General features: G+C 40.3%; 1 protein-coding gene across 1 annotated transcript; it reads left to right on the forward strand.

Moving 5' to 3' along the window:
• The first annotated feature begins 16,199 nt into the window (after window positions 1-16,199).
• Window positions 16,200-16,934, forward strand: LOC138357660 (uncharacterized). Its single transcript, XM_069314667.1, has one exon. The coding sequence runs from the start codon at window positions 16,200-16,202 to the stop codon at window positions 16,932-16,934; it is 735 nt and encodes a 244-aa protein (XP_069170768.1).
• Window positions 16,935-18,249: the final 1,315 nt, after the last annotated feature.

An 18,249-nucleotide genomic window follows, 5' to 3' on the forward strand; every position in this document is an offset into this window, starting at 1 on the left:
AGCCTCGGCGGGGATGCGCTAAAAGATATCGTTCACGAACGAGTTCATGATCGACATGGCTTTGAAAGAGATACTGGTGTCAGGGTGGACCTGCTTCAGCACTTTGTAAATAGATGCTGTAGCTCTCCTTCCTCCTGCGCTTCTTTTTCTTATCGCCCTTGGCATTGGCCTTCTGGGCCTTCCCGGCCTTCTTGGCAGCCTTTCCAGATGCCTTGGGTGGCATGACGATGATGATGCTCGTGTCGACGTTGGAATACAATAATAATTTTTACGCAATATACAATACAATAATATACAGGAGAAGATGCCCATAGGGCGAGCCTTCAAGTGGGGACAGCTGAAGAGAAGTCGGTGAGAGGAAACGCTGAAGTTGTAGAGAAAAGTGCCAGGGCTTGACCCAGCTGCGTGTCTTAAGTCGATGCTGAAACAACCCCACAACTGGCTAGTCTTTGACTCGGGACAGGAAGGGCGGCAGTGAGTAGTTCTTCTTCATTCAAGATGATGACAGTCTGTCTTCTGATGGTGTCTACTTTCTTCTTTCTTCTTTCTTCTTCTTACCTCCAAGTCATGCTTTTATTTTGTCATGCTTCGTGTAGTCATTTGAAGTTTCACGTACTCAGCGTAGTCATTGGGTAAGAGTTCGGGAGCCAGTGTGGATTCATAGCATCCATTGAAGATTATGACATTATCGACAGTTCACTTCACATTAACTCCTGGATGGTTCTGCACGTATTCGTTATACCTCGTGTTATATATACGGCTGGAGAGCTGTCTGAATTCAGAAGACCCAAATGTAGTGTTGTCACGTTGTTGACACAATGCAGCTACTGCTGAAGAATCAATATCCTCCTCCGAGTCCAGGGGTGGTGAGTGAGCTTCAGTGTCAACACAGGCAGTAGAGTCGTCATCAGAAGACAGGTGGAGGTCTGCAGAAGCATTAGGTGTAGGTTCCTGTGAAGCGGGTGTAGTCGCAGGTAGAGCTGGAGTAGTAGATGGTTGGTCTGGAGTAGCAGTGTGCATGTTGGCATCGCATGTTGCAGGATCTGTAGCAGGAGCTGTAGCAGGAGCTGTAGCAGGTTGCAGAGGGTGGGCGTCAGCAGACATGATATCTGCCAGAGCAACTGGAAAGATGGTCATGTCAGGGGCAGAAGTATATGTAGCTGAAGTCGTAGCACTGGCGGATGCTGAGGCTGTAGTTGTGAAGAGTTCTTCAGGAACATTAAATGTTGGTAGACCATTGGCAGTGTATAGGATGTTTAGAATTTCTGCGAATTCTTTGCAGTTCGTTCCAGCCATCATCTCAACCAGACGGATGAGTCCGAAGATGGTACTGTGATTCCTGTTGGGGAGCAGCATCTGGTGTGATGAGGGCTGGCATGTTGGTTGCCCAAAGAGAGGTTGTGGCTGTCGCAGCTGCGTCGATGATTGGCTGGCGGACTGGGAGCCAGGGCCCCAATGGCGTGCAGGCTGTGCAGAAGCTCCGCCCCCACCCTGAAGCTCAGGGAAGTTGGCGACTTGCACGTTGAACGTTGATGGTTCACGACGAGTGGTGTTGGCTTTCCTGGCGTCGGACATCTGTATTTCCGTATGACTTCGAGGGCACTCGGCAGAGACGGCAGTATGGTCACCTTGGCAGAGAAGGCATTGGAGGAAGTCGTTGGTGCATCGTTTGAAGTGGTGATTTTCGGCGCACTTGCTGTACCGTTGGTCCTGTGATGGACATTGTTTCGTAAAGTGCTCATAGCTATAGCACTTAAAGTATTGTTGAAGCTGGTAGTAGTATTCTTTCCTGATTTGTCGGGGTGTGCAAGCGATGCCGAAGCACCGGAAGCCATTGGTAGTATCACAGGTAGTTTCCTTAGGCGATGTGAAGGAGACCTTCATGGTGGAGTGGTGGCTGTCCGGCACAGAAATGAACTTTACAGAGACAGCAGACAAGGAAAGATTCTGTTCGTTTATGCTGGTGACAACGAGGGTGGCAGCTTTTTCAGACAGGAGGGAGCTCACTCTCCGGACAAACACCGTCCTGGCTGCGAGGTAGTGTCGTGGTGGGGTGAGGATCATGTCCGCCTCCTCGAGAACAGTAAGGTTGGAGGGGTCAAATACACCCTGTACAGCTGTGGCACTGCTGTACACCAGTTGATGTCCTTCATCGTTGATGAAGACGTCCAGTGGTGCAACATTGGTTTTGTTACTGATCAAATCCGAGATCTCTGACCGGGTAAGGGTCCGGTCCCCTCTAAATCTTACCTTGATCCGGTAGATCATGGTGGCTCTCCTCGTTGCTGCTCAATGTTTACCCACCCGGCAGTGCTGGGTGAAATTAAGAGAGCCTTGTCTAGAGGGTTGCACTTTCCTTAAGAAGTCTCCCGTCTCTTACCGGTATAATGCACCGGATCAGGGTGATCTCTGACCTCCTAAAGCAAAGTTCTCTGAATGATTTTTACGATTCTGAATCCGAATATATACTGGATAAGACACCCCGAAGGGCGAGCTTGGAAGTGAGGACAGAAGACGATAAGGGGGGTGAGAGGAAGTAGATTTGTAGGAGAAAAAGAGCCATGGCTAAACCCAGCTGCGTGTCGTTTGGTTGCGGCATTCGAGGCAAGTACTCAGTCGGGGGTCTCAGTGGCAACAACAGGGACATCACAAAACTCACAACATCACAGTGATTGGTTCAAAAGCATCAGGGCTGAACTTTTACGGATGATTTGTGCTGGGTGTTGAGAGCTGTATATTTATGGATGGTGGATGCTGGGTGTTGAGATCTAAAGTTTATCGAAATACAGAGTTAGGAGGAGGATCATGGATGGTAGAGAAGAGATCGTGGGTGTTTTGTGGTAGTCTAAAAGTGTGTAAGAGAAAGTCAAGGTGTTATTCGTGATAAGTGAGTAGTCTATCAAGTTGTTTATCTAATACAGTTTTCCAGTAGACATTGAGGGCAGGAATGTTGGTACTTTCATGAAGACTCGCTGGTATTGAACTCGTCCCATCGGGTGTTGAGTACCCATCGAAGTGCTCTGTTCTGTATTCTCTGAAGCTTTAGTTTATTAGTAGGGGCGGATAAAGAAATAACTAGTGGAGTGTATGTTAGGAGAGGTCTAATAAGTGCTTTATAGAGGTGCATTTTTGTGTTAGGGTCTGCAAATCTAAGTCTGTATGATTTTTTTATGGCTTGGAGAGCTGTTGTATGTTTCTGTGAAAGAGTACTTATCGATCAAGCTTTTTTTTTTCTACCACGGACGTGGCCACACATTTACAATGCTAACCAGAATATATACATTTTCTTCTGTCCTCCATGGACAGGGTTAGAGATGTGTTAAACATATAGTTCAGGTGTCTATAGCTATGGTGGAAGGAAATACAGAGATATTAGTAGGATTAGGAGAGAGTGAATAGAGTTGAATAGGAATAGGGAGTATAGTTCTTTTTCAGAAAAAGTAGGTGATTTTTTATTTGTTGGAGTTTGTTTTTATGCGCCAGTCATACTCCCATTCTGTGACAATATCGAGTTCTGTTTGTGCTCTGCGTAATAGTGTATCAATGGTGTTGCTGGTGACAAGGTGAGAGACATCATCAGCGTAGCATATGGTTAAAGAAGTGTGATGAACAGGGGTCAGAAATGTCGTTGATGATGGAGTGTCGGGGCAAGAACAGAGCCTTGGGGAACACCGGCATGTAAGTTGAAGTAGTCAGTGATGTCGGAGGAAGTTAATCCTCATTGTCCTATTGTCTAAGTAGTTAGAAAGAAGTTTGGTGGTGATAGGGGGAAGATTAAAGTTATTGCATAGTTTGAATTTTAGGCCGTCATGCCAAAGTGTCAAAGTGTCAAAGGCCTTCTCAACGTCCTTAGTGATGAGTGAAGTCTTAAGTCTTTAATGCTGATTGATGGTGAGGTAATTGGTCATGATGTTTAAGGCGTCATGTGTGGACCGGTGAGGCCGGAATCCAAACTGTTTGTTAGTCAGTCAGTCATTGTCTTCTAGGTGGGTTCTGAGTCTCATGTTGACCAGCCGTTCAAAGATTTTGCCAAGTGTCTCTAGAAGGCTGATGGGTCTATAGTTCTTTGGGTCAGTGTGAAGTTTCCCAGGTTTTGGAATAAGAACAGCTGTGGCAGATTTGAAGGTGAGAGTGAAATATCCAGAGGCAAGAGAGGCGTTGAATAAGTTAGTGACAGCAGCGATGATAGAAGCAGGGAGTTGTCTAAGGAGGGTATGTCCAACGCCAGGCGCACCAAGGGCTCTGCGACGAGTGCCCATGAGAGCTGTCTTGACATCAGCTGGAATCAGGGGAGTCTGTAATTCAGTGCGTGAGTTGAGGTTGTCAGGGTGGATGAGGTCAGGTGTGGTTTCATGTCTGTTTTGGTGTATCCAGTCTTTAACTACTTTAATGTTGGGAAGGGCAGTTGGTTCAGGAGGATGTGGCTGAAAAATTTGTTCTCTGTGGTTTTTAAAAATATTGAGTACTTCATCAGGATCAGTGATTTTGTTGTTGTTCTGTAGAAGGTATTTAAACGGTGTGTGAGTTGATCCTTGTAAGAGTTTGATTTGTTTCCAGAATTCCTGAGGTGTCAGTTTTCCATGTTGTTCTGCTTATTCTATGAGGTGTCTCCAGTGTTTTGTATGGTATTCATCTAGTCTGTTAAGAATGTGGGTTTTTTTAATGATGTGAGGTCCCAGAGTACTTGCCCATGACGATGCATGTTGTGAAAGAATGTAGTATGATAACAAGCTAAGAGGTGTTTTGTGCGAATGGAAGTGGTGAAAGCGAAATGTTGTTTGTGTGTTGTTTTTGGAATGGAGATGTTTGCAGCATGAATGATGGTGTCTTGTATGTTGCGTGCTTGTGTGTCAATGTCAGTGTGATGTTTGTCATTGTACTCGTATATGAGATCAGTGTCATCAATGTGTTATTTGAACATATCCCAATTTGCCATATGGTATGATAATTGAGGAGTGCCAGGGATGAGAATAGGATTGGTAGAGACTGAGAATTTGGGGAATATGATCAGAGCCCGTAATGGGTCCTGGTTAAGGGGGCATATCAATGTAAAATTAAAAGTGGTTCAATTTGCTTATAAATTTTTTTATGAAATGGTTATAGAAAGGGCTCCAACTGGTCCAAGTTTCATCATCACACCCTAAACAGAAAAGGAGAAAAAAAATAAACAACGAATTATGCAACGAATTTTCAAATAGTTTCAGGGAACACATGTGTCAACTAAAATCATTTCTATAACACTCAGATATTAAATTAAGCACATAATAAAGGATTCTAGTGATCAGTTTTATCAAAAAAGTGTTTAGTGCAATAATATAATTTTTCAAAGTTACCCTTCTAAAAAAATATGCAATATATGATATTTATAAATTTTTATAAAATCAACAAATAGACTTTGGACCAAAATGTCTACTAGATTCTGTAGAAGCACAAACGCTACATATAAGGTGTAATTTGCATGTAAATTGATTAATAAATGAAAGCTCTGAAGTAATTTGAAAGTGTAAATTACTTTCCAGAGTAAAATAAAGATCCAAGTTCGGCCACCTGTAGCTGAGCTTGACTTCGACAGATTTCGTTCATAATTGGCACCCTTGCAGATAGGCATCCATTGAACAAGGTGTGCAAGTTTTATGCAAATCCCTTGATAACAAACGAGAAAAAAATATTGGCCAAAAAAAAAAAAGAAAAAAAAAATTAAATATAAATATATTGCACATACATATTACAATTATTACAAGAGTTTGTGCTTCTACAGCACATAGTAGACATTTTAGTTGACACATGTGTTCCCTGAGATTATTTGAGAATGTTGAACATTCGTTGCATAATACGTTGTGTATTTTTTTTCTCCTTTTCTGTTTCGGGAGTGATGGTGAAACTTGGACCAGTTGCAGCCCTTTCTATAACCATTTCATAAAAAAATTTATAAGCAAATTGAACAACTTTTAATTTATAACGATTTAGAATGATATGCCCCCTTAAATGTAGTGTTGAAGGTTTTTGTCAAGTTTGTTGGTGAATATGAAATCAGGTCTACCAGAACCTGTATGACTGAAAAAAAGTGGGGAAGTCAGGGCCAAGGAAGAATAGATGTTTTTGGGCGTATATTTGGTGAAGCTGTTGACCGTGCCGATTAATGTTACTATAGAGGAATGTAGGATGTTGTGCAATGAGGTCTGCTACAGGAAAACAGGCAAGTGAGTGTGGCTGAAGAGAGTTGTGATGTCTTGCATGGGGATGCCAGTGTTAGGACGGTTGTAGGTTGTACATATGATGAGTAGACCCATTTGTGTGTGGAATTTTATGGAAAGAAAGTGTTTGTGATGTCAGGGAGTGTGTATCAGTTCATGTTTATAGGAAGATTTTATGATTATGGTAACGCCTTCATGTGATTCATCCGGTGATTGGTAAGATGAGTAACCAAAGTTTTTGATTTTATATGAGTTTGCGATGTTAGTGCTGTTAAGAAGCAGCACATCAGGACGCTCAGTCCCAATAAAATCATACACCAGGTGTCTAATTGTAAAGAATGGCCGTACATTGAACTGTATGATTTAATGAATGTGTAGAGTTAGGTTTTGTGTTGTTTGTAGTGCGAGCCAGAACAGAAGGAACTGTAGTTCGTTGGCTGGTTTGGTCACCGATATATATGCTACAGTCTGTACAGGAAGGGGTCTTGGTGAGGTTGGTATTAGCAGAACGATTATTTGGAACACGAAAGGTGTTACTAAGTCCAGAGTTCGAAACTGAGGGTGAAAGAGAAGGGTCTGGAGGATGGGGATTGTCATGTGTCAGAGGAGTATTGTTTGCAGAATTGTTGGTGGAAATGGAAGTAGAAGGAATAAGGAAGCACTCAGCTCCCTTGTTTAAATCCCTAAACTTGCTAAAAATTAACTCCCTCCACACATTCTCCTGTGTCAACTACATTTACAAAACCCTGTTCTTTAGTGCAAACCATGCTCTGAAACTCTCCCTGGACAGATGTAATAGGACCCATTATCACCACACCAGAAATAAATATCTCTTTGATATTCCCAGGGTCAAATTTAATCTGTGCAAACACTCTATGCAAATTAAGGGGCCTAGTCTATGGAACTCACTCCCTAGTGAATTGAAAAACTGTAAAACTTTTGCCTTATTTAAAAGCAAAACCAAAAAGTACCTAATTTCATCTTCTTAGTTTCCTACACTGAGCTTTAAATTTGCTCTGTACCTAGTGTTACCCAATCTCCTAATTTTTATGTATTTAACCCAAACAACCTTATCATTGTGTTCATTGCTGTCTTCTTTTATGTGCTAGCCATATGCTGTATTGTGCCTACCAATTTTTGTCAACTACCATTCAAGCTGTCATTGCAATCAATCTTAGCTACCTATGTGCTTTAATATACTGTACCTACAATTTTCTCTCATCTTTTTTTTTTCTTGCCATGTAACTGTTATAATTTTTTGTTATAAATTTTGCAAGTATTTACCTACTTAAAATTTTCTTAGATTAAGGACCTGCCCGAAACGCTGCGCGTACTAGTGGCTTTACAAGACTGTAATTACCATTTTATGTATCCTCACATTCCCAATGTACCTTCTTGTATATGCATAAATAAATAAATAAATAAAAAATGTTTATTTTTTTCAAATTAAATGTTTATTTAGGTAAGGTACATACATACAAGAGATTTTACAAAGAGTGATGGATTTATAGATAGGACTAGTACAGCAAATGCCTAAAGCCACTATTACGCATAGCGTTTCGGGCATGAAAAACTTCAATGACTAAAGCTTAATATTAAATGAGCATAAAGAATAAAATGAGTTGAGAACAAATAAAAAAAAGAGATAAAAAGGGGGGAACATGGCTGAAAAAGCAGAACAAATACAATTCGGTCGACAAACAGCGTCATTTAAAAAAAACAGACATTGGTTGACAATAGAGGGGTAAGGTAGGTTACAGGGAATTTATTAGGTATAGCTTCGTTTTTATCTTAAACTGGTTGAGAGAGGTACAATCTTTAACATGGTTGGGAAGGTCATTCCACATTCTGGGTCCCTTGATTTGTAGAGCATTTCTAGTTTGATTAAGTCGTACTCTAGGAATATCAAAACTGTATTTATTTCTGGTGTGGTGCTCATGAGTTCTGTTACAACCTTCTATGAAGCTTTTGAGGTCAGGATTGGCATTACAGTTCAGCGGTTTATTTATGTATAATACACATGAGAGAATGTGCAGTGACTTAAAAAATAAATAAATAAAAGAATATCAGTAGTGAGTACAGTGAGGTGAGAGGAAAAGTTAGTGGGTTGAGAGGAAGAGGCGTTGGGATGAGTAGCATGGTCAGTGGGGGTGAGTGACTGGATCAGAGTGGGGAGAGTCAGGGGTGAGGAAGGGTCTCATCAAGAAGAGATTGGGGTAGTGTGTGCTGAACAATAGTGGTTGGAGTTTCGTTTTCTGTGTCAGTCATAGAAGCACAGTTGGAGGTGTGGGGGACTGTAGAAAACGTAGTGAGAAGATGCTATGTCGGAGCGTCACAGTGGGGAAAGAAAGGAAAAAGAGCGGAAGAGGTGTGGAGGAGGTACAGAGACACTAGGAAGGCCATTATGAGTGAGGAAGATGGGAAGGTAGTCAGCAAATTCTCGACCATCGTCTTTAGCTTGCAAATATACTGCTTGGACACAGGTTGTGACTCGCTCATATGCCATGTTCTGGAGAGGAGAGTAGGGTGGAGGTGGTGGGTGAGGGAAGAGAGGACTGAGTTTCTTGTGCAATAGTAAGGTGGTGATGTTGCTGCTGAGGGGAAGCATTAAGGAAACTGGCATAGGACGTGGTGTTGTCTGATGCTGTTTGGTGATGAGATGGGTTATGGGAGGTTGAAGAAGAAGAATGAGGGTGTGCATGAGTGCGAGGTTGGTTAGTACGAAGAGTTTTCAGGGTATGTTTTCTCAGAGGGCAAGATTTGTCAACAGCAGAATGAGCACCTTGGCAATTAGTGCATTTTAGGCCTGGGTACGAGCACTGAGTATAAAAATGGCCTTCAGCAGAGCATTTAGAACAAATTTGTGGGCTTTTACATTTACGTGTTTCGTGACTGTATGTGTAACATTTAAAACATTGCAGCAAAGGAAGATAGTCAACTGGACTAATGAGGTAGGGAAGAGTGCTGGTGTTGAGGATTTTGATACCTTGTTGTAAGAGTTTTTGCACTTCTGCAGGGGAGGAACATTGGATCTTGTGGTGTTTAGTATTAGGTACTGGGCATATTTCCATTACAGTAATAGCATTCCTGTGTGAAAAGTCATAGAAGAGATTAATAATATTAGGTGTTGAAAGAACAGAGCTGTCGACATTTCTTACTAGGAACAGAGCATTTAGTTTTTTGTTCAATAGTGAGGACAGGAGTCAGAAAAGCGTGGGGTGAGTTAACTTAAAGCAGGTTCCCCAAAACAGGCAAAAAGGTCGTCTGCTGAGGTAATGAGGAATTTGATGCTGTTGGTGTGTTTGATATGATTGGTGGCAGGTGTGCCAGTGGCATTGAAGAAGGTAGTGATGCAGTCAATTGTGTCTATGGGTGTAGTGCTAGTGTAGTTCATCCATAGACAGTGAGCCATTGTGACTCACTATCTACTGACAGTCCCGTGTTATGTGCCAATCACTGTGATTCCATAAAGCTCAATGGGTGTTGGAAAGTTCCAACACTAATACATCCTTATTGTATCATAATACATCACCATTATATACTAGGCTTTGTATCTATTAATTCTACTAATGGTAGCACTAATAAATAGTATTAATAAATTAATATTTTCCTATCTGCGCGTCATTTACCAAATTCTTCCCACATCGAGGGGCAGTATTGCGTCAGATAATATCCAGCAAGGCATAATTATTGTCAACATGCCAGAGAATTGAATAATATTCTCAACCTTTGTCAGTATCCTTTACAAGAATTAATACCTGATAATATCACAACTAGTGATCCAATAACAACGAGTTATCAACTAAAATATCACTATACAACAGTTTATATGTTATCTTAAACCGTCATGGAGGAAACAGAAATTCTCTCCATTTCTCGTTTAATAAGGACACTGTTCCTACTTATTATTATTCAGCGAGAATATAAACAATACTTAACTCCCTATAATTGCGACCCTATTCTCATTAACGTATTAAGTAGAGTAATTACAAGGAAAAGAATTTTCCATTTCTACTAAAATATGTTGCGCATGCGCGAGAGAGGGGTTGAGGGAGGAGAGAGTCGGACGCGAGACCTCCACGCGTGTGGACGACGCCTGAGACAACGTGGCGGCCGTAAGTCCAGGGAGAGGCGAAACTTTCATCAACTACACGATTGGCCCTTGCTATTAATCGGCCTTGGAGTGTGCAATTACTCCATTAGCGATTCAAGGATTGCATCGGTGGACAACCAGCAGGTTAAGTGGTCTTGTTTTCTTATAGGAGCTCTTTATATGATAACTTTTCCCTTAGTCCATCGTTACGTCGTGATCTCTCCCCAAACGACAAGTATGGCCACAGGGAATTTAATTTGTCCCTTCCATTGAATCGTAATGATATAATTTAACTTGTGTAAACAACTTTTACACACCATTGGTTTTCCAGGGTGTGTTGGAGCAGCCATGAGTGCAACAATTTCCCACGCTACGCTAGCAAGCAGCTGATATTATTTCAATTTAGTTATTGCTTACTTAATTAAGAACAGTTGAAACCTAATAATAATAGAAGTTATATTTTATTTACAAGAGCTAGGAAGTCAAGTATAATTTCATAGCCTCAAGAACTTTAGATAGGAACAATTTTCTTATCTAACCATTATTCAATATATTCTTGTTACTAACCGAATTATCAAATGTTTATATCATCTATATATCTTAGTAAGAGTTAATAATTTTATTCGAGGAAGAACCAGCCTCGATGAAGCGTACTAGGAGTAACTCAACTTCTGGTATTAACCCCCAATTGTGAAGTTTGGGAAAGTTCAACTCTTGAATAGTAATTTAATCTACAGTCCATTAATATTCAAGGAATAATGCTTAATGGTTACATTATCCATAGGTCACTGGTCCTCTTCGAACCGGATAGATAGCTGAGAATCAAGCTATCCTAATTAATCATTACTAATTACCGTGTGTAGTAACCTAGGCTAACCATATTTCATTATCTGTGGCTACCGGCAGTGTACCACATATGTTAGCCTAACTCACACCAATTTATTTGCTGTCTATACCTCATGTATAAGGTAACACTGGTGGGACATTGTTAGTTGCCCACAACACTCAGACCTATACCTCACACTGAGGTAAGAATTTTCAGGTCACCAGGAGCAACAGCTCACAATTTCTATAATAACTCTACATTAACACCTGTGTTAGATTGGCCTCACCATCTAACCATTATTTATCTAGGTGGTAATGACATCCATCCTACTCGACACCCAGCTGAGGTAATTAATCACCTTAAAACAATAATTTCCTCATTTAAACTTGTTAGCAGTTCAGTAGTGTTCACATTAGTGGAACCTCGCCAACTAAGTAATGATAATCGTTGAGGAGTAAGTCCAGAATATTACCAAAAGGCTGCCAAATATATAAACATTCGGCTGAGGAAAACAGTACGATTGGATGCCACTTACATTCAATTTACAGCCAGACCATACAGGCAAAACCTGGCAACAGATGGTGTAACCTGTCAGGTGAGTCTAGGTCACACATAGTTGACAATTGATCAACACAACCATCATAAAAGGTTGTGACTAGCAAGCCAAAATTAACTATATATATTTTATATTTTCACCTGTGTGTGCAAGTGCACATTTATCTATTACAAAATCTAAAAACAAAACAAAAACACAGCACACTACTGTGTGCTGTGTTTTTGGTATATATATATATATATATATATATATATATGTATATATATATATATATATATATATATATATATATATATATATATATATATATATATATATATATATATATATATAGATAGATAGATAGATAGATAGATAGATAGATAGGGTATGCTATATCCGGTTGAGTGACGATAATGTGCGCCTTCATTACCACAACAGAGCCAGGTGTTTGGGTTCTGGGCGCCCTCCCAGGGAGAACACCAATCAACAGCCCACACCGCCCGTAAGGCAAAACACCTCCCAGACCTTCATTCCCACAGAAAACTTATTAGAAGCTATCAAAGCAACATCAGCCAGAACCTTGCAGCACATCCCTAAAGCAGTCCGCCCCCATGCAGCAGCCAAATTATCTGCCCTCCTGAGAAAGGTCAACGACTCTCCTGGAACGACCCAAGCATGGCACAACCTCCTAATGTTTGGCAACATTTGTCTAGCCACCCCTGCAAGGAGAGACAAGACCTTAGCTGCCTCAGTCATCAAAGCTATAAATGATTCATAATCCATAAAGCCATAAAGCAGCCATGTCCTTCCCTACAGGATCAGCAGGTGGGTTCACAGGACTAAAACCCAACCACCTCAAGCAAATGCTCAACCCTGCACTGGGTGACATTGCAAAGAACCTCTTGGTGGAACTAACCAGATTCACCAACACATGTCTAGCTGGCAACATACCAGCGACCATAAGACCTATCTTTTTTGGAGCATCTCTCTCTGCTCTAAAGAAAAAGGATGGAGAGATCAGGCTGTGGGCAATTCTCTCCGGCGTCTCGTCGCAAAGGCAGCTGCAAGAACAGTTAGTGATGCAGCGGCCAACATGCTGAAGCCAAAACAGCTCGGGTTCGGCATTCCACAAGGGTGTGAGGCGGCAGCCCATGCAGCTCGAGCCTTCATCGCCAACATCACAGACGAAAAGGCCCTTATCAAGCTAGATTTCAAAAATGCCTTCAATTTGGTGCGGAGGGATGCTGTACTCCGTGCGGTTCATAGTCATTTCCCTTCCCTCTACCCTTTTGTACATTCATGCTTGTATGGACCTTAAGCTACTTTTTGGCGAACATGAAATTGACTCGCGAGAAGGCGTCCAACAGGGTGACCCCCTCGCTCCTCTCCTTTTCTGCTTAGTCATCAAACAAGTCACTGAGGTCCTGTCCAGCGAGCTTAACATCTGGTTCTTGGATGATGGTACCCTAGCTGGTTCCCAAGACTCCCTCCTGGAGGACATCAGAAAAATCCGTGAGCAAGGTGCAGTTTTAGGCCTCACCCTGAACCCTTCTAAATGTGAAATAATATGTTCCAACCAGGGCATCGTAGAGAGAATAGAGGGTCTTCTGCCAAATATCCACAAAACTAAACCTGAAGACAGCACACTCCTAGGAGCTCCCCTGGGGTTGAAAGCCATCGATGAGGTCCTTGATAAGAAAATCGCCGACCTTAAGAGGATGGATGGGAGGAATGAGGATATTGATGCTCATGATGCACTCTACCTCATCACCAGATGTCTGTCCCTCCCCAGGTTAACCTACTTTCTGAGGTGTTCACCATCTTTCAGCAGCCAAAAGCTAAGTGAGTATGACCGGTTACTGAAATCAATGCTAGAAAAAGCCCTTAACCTCTCTCTTGATGACCTACAGTGGAAACAAGCCTCTCTTCCCGTAAGACTTGGGGGCCTCGGAGTTCGAACAGCAACGCAAATCGCTGTTCCAGCCTTCCTGTCCTCCTTATCAGCATCCGACGACCTTGTGAAGGAAATTCTACCTGCCCACTTACATCCGCTGGCAGGTGTACATGATCCCAATTTTACACGCTGTGCCACAGAGTGGGCCTCTCGTGCAGGCTCATCACCTCAACCACCATCCCCAAAAGCCCACAAGCAATCCAGCTGGGATGGCCCCATTGTAGACCAAGTTGCTGCAGAGTGCCTGGGTGCTGCAACAAAACACGACATTGCTCGCCTCACAGCAGTAGCAGCCCCACATGCAGGGGATTTCCTGTTAGCAACCCCAATGTCGGCAACTGGCACGCGTCTCACACCACACGCCCTCCGAATTGCTGTGGCCCTTCGTCTTGCTGCCCCAATCCACACCAGATATAGGTGTATTTGCGGCGAGGTGGTGGCTGACAGGTACCGCCACCATGGCCTACTCTGCCAAAGCACAGGGGGATGGCACTCGAGGCACAGTGAAGTTAACGACATCATCAAGAGGAGCCTCACCACAGCTTGATGCCCAGCTGAAAGAGAGCCCCGTTACCTAACGCCCCGTAACTCTGATGCTCTTATTGGTCGCCCGGATGGTATCACAGTGAACCCCTGGAAGAATGGCAAGCAGTTGGTATGGGACTAGACGTGCGTATCAACCCTGGCTAACACCTACATTAACCTCAGTGTTGCACAACCAGGTGGCGCTGCCACCCACAGGGAAGCAGCCAAATCCCGTAAGTATAGAGAACTGGATCACCACTACAATTTTGTCCCCATTGCTTCTGAGACACTCGGCGCCTGGGGTAAAAGGGCTACCAGTTTTTTGAAGGAACTGGGTTCTAGGCTCATTGAAACAACAAGGGACCCTAGAGCTGCCAGCTTTCTTTTCCAGCGCCACAGCGTGGCGATACAGAGGGGAAATGTGCACTGCATCAAGGGTTCCTGCCCGCCATCTGAGGAGCTGGAGGAACTCGACAACCTATGATAACCATCTTTGTAACCTATATGTAACTCCTTTTTTGTAACAAGGTTCAAATACAGCAAATATATATGTGTACATACAAAAGAATGGGGGTGGTAGGAGAAGATAATATTAGTGTTCAGTGAGAGACCACAAGGTCTCCTCTGAATACTTTTTATTTTCTTCTCCGAGGCTATGGGTCCCCACATTATTTATATATATATATATATATATATATATATATATATATATATATATATATATATATATATAAATATATATATATATATATATATATATATATATATATATATATATAAATATATATATATATATATATATATATATATATATATATATATATATATATATATATATATATCGATGTTCCCTTCGGGAATCTTAATTTTAAGATGAATAGGAAAACCAGGGATATACTGAACATCTTGTTTCAGATTCTTTACTTTAAAATGTATAACGTTTCGAATACTTCTCATATTCATCATCAGATCTAAAAGAAAAAACAGAAATCACAATCAAATAACTGGTAAACAAAGAACTCATACTGAATACAATTGCCTATCAAAGAAAGGAAAATGATTAAAAAACAAAACACTTAAGCTTACTTAAAGTGATCAATACAAATAAAACTTATTAACTGTCACATAAATAAAAGTTTATTATAGAATCCATTAAATTACAAGAGGAATTTTATAACTACTAAAACAAACCATACTATTAAACTTACGAGAAGTGATCAACAGGAGTGAAACTTGATAGCTGACACATTGATACTAAACACTATAACAAATATTCATATAATGACTACAATTCTAGAAAAAATGTATATAAAATGCAAGCAGAATAAGCGACAATTATAAAATACTAACAAAAATCTTATAAAAACTCAAATATTAAACAAATCTAAATACCAAAAAATGTATTATATATCCTAAATAAAAAGATTATCATAATGTACAATGTCAAGACTTAAAATAAGTAAGAAAAGGCAAAGACATGGTAAACTAAACAAAATTATAATAAAATTAAACTGCCAGAATGAACTATAAATCAAATTACAGGCCCTACTGTGCACTATACAGTGTACAATTGAACAGCCGAAAGGTTGTCATTTAACAGAGGCCGCAGCTCCGTTATATATAGGGATTCCATTACTCTCAAATCTGACTGGCCATTCATACAAGTGTCCAGAATTTTAAAATCAAATTCCAACAGAGAATGATTAAACTCATAACAATGGTTTCTAATCTCCGAAAATGCTGGTTTAGACAATGGTAATCCAGTCCTAAAAGATACTCCCCGGTGCTCAAGTATCCTAATCTTAAAGTTCCGAATGGAATTCCCGATACATCCAGCATTAAAGCTGGAACAGTTACACATATATACGACATTAGAGCACAGAGGGGTAGGCACTTTATCTTTAAATTAAAATAAGAGCCTATGCTCTTATTTTAATTTAAAGGCTCACTTGGATTTGGAATTTCTACAAACCTGTAAGGTGCATCGTTTGGTCCCAAGATTCCTTAGGTTTAAAGTGTATTCCGACAAATTTGCATTAACAAGTGAATATAATTCTTGGTTATTAAGAATGTTGGACTTTGAAATTTCTGAAAAGCAGAAGCGGGTAAATAAGACGAAAAGTGAATTGCATGTGAACTTGGAGAAATTCAAGATCTTGGTTTCCTGGGTTGATTTTGCATCTTTAAAATGTAAATATGAAAATTATAATGAAAAAAGGGTTGAAAAATGTAGACTTATTCACGGGAAGAAAATGCGGAACTTGGATATACCTTCATTTAATTCGGTGGACCCTGATAAGGTGGTTTTTAATTTTTCAAAGAGAATTTTGTCTCCCATTGAGAAAGAACTTCTCTCTCTGGGGTTAGACTTCGGCTTGACGTGTAAAAAACCTAAATTTGTTAATCATTGTTTAAGTTTTGAGCGGTTATGTAATACATTGAAAACTTACACCTTAAGGACTGGTACAAATTATAGTTGGACCAATATCATCAGTACTGCTTCTTCCTTAGCACATGAAGTCTTTAATGACTTCGATAAATATAAATCTACATTCCCTCCATTTGATAAAAGGAAATTAGATTTTATTAATGGCTTAAAGAATGATAGGAGAATTTGTATTACTAGACCAGATAAAGGTAGGGGTATAGTGGTTTTGGACAAGTTAGATCATGTAAATAAGGTTGAAAGGTTGTTAGAAGACCCCTCTAAATTTAAGTTGGTTGATATAGACCCCTTTTCGTATATTTTGAAATGTGAGGATAAACTAAATAGTTTTAAGAGGTCTGAAAGACTTTCTTTTTGATTATACAAAATTGCTTGCAACTGGCTCTAAGCCAGGCATCTTATACGGGTTACCTAAAGTGCATAAAACAGATATACCGATTCGTCCTATTTTATCAGCGATTGGCACTTTTAATTACAAACTGGCAAAGCTTCTGGTTCCATTATTAGAACCATTAACGCAATAATGAATTTACTGTCAGAAATTCTCAGGATTTTGTAAAGAAACTTTCCTCTTTAAATTTTGAGTTCCCAACTATAATGGCCAGTTTCGATGTTGAATCACTCTTTACTAATATTCATTTGTTGGAAACCATTGATATTTGTGTTAATCAGTTATTTGCTGACACTAATTTAGTGTCTGGATTTTGTAGTAAAATGTTCAGACGGTTGTTAGAATTAGCGGTTAAAGACTCTGTCTTTATGTTTAATAATATATATTATAAACAAATTGATGGAGTAGCAATGGGGTCTCCCTTAGGTTCTGCACTTGCTTATGCTTTTTTGAGTTTTCATGAAAAAAATTGGCTTCATAAATGTCCTTTGGACTTTAAACCAGTCTTGTACAGGAGATATGTAGATGACACTCTTTGTTATTTAAGGACCAATGTCATATTGAGAAATTTAGAGAGTATCTTACGCACAACATAGTAATATACGTTTCACTGCAGAGTGTGAACTGGATAATTCATTGTCATTTCTTGATGTCAAAGTGAATAACCTTAATGGGTTCAACACTAATGTTTTTAGAAAACCAACTTTTACTGGTTTAAGTTTAAATTTTAATTCTTTTGTTCCTGATATTTTTAAGAAAAATGCAATTAATACTCTACTGAATAGAGCCTTTGTTTTATGTTCAAATTGAAATAACTTTGATCAAGACATTAATTTTCTTGTGAATTTTTTTTTCAAATAATGGTTATCCTTTGCATATGGTTTATACCTTTATAAGGAATTTCTTAATAAGAAGTTTCACCCATCGTGTTGGATTACTAGAGTAGAAAGTGTTGGGATTGAGTACTACAGATGTTGGAGGTAGCATGTTTGGAGCAGATGCTCTTTTGTTTATGATCTTGTTAATAATATTTCATGTACCTGATAATGTTTTGTTGTTGTTGACTGGCGGAGAACAAAAACCATGTGGACGAAGATTGTTTGTCTGACCAAAACCATAACAGTGGCGACGAGAATTAAACATCGCTGGCAGAGAGCCTGGGTACGAGACGTGGTGTGAGGAACAGTACAGTGCTGGGTACGTCGTGTGGACGAGTGGACGCTTCGCATATATCAGTGGAGTGTGCTACACCGTGGCCATGGCTACCATGTCAATCGAGCCG

Source organism: Procambarus clarkii, chromosome 79 (assembly GCF_040958095.1).
Source record: "Procambarus clarkii isolate CNS0578487 chromosome 79, FALCON_Pclarkii_2.0, whole genome shotgun sequence".
NCBI classification, from domain to species: domain Eukaryota; kingdom Metazoa; phylum Arthropoda; class Malacostraca; order Decapoda; family Cambaridae; genus Procambarus; species Procambarus clarkii.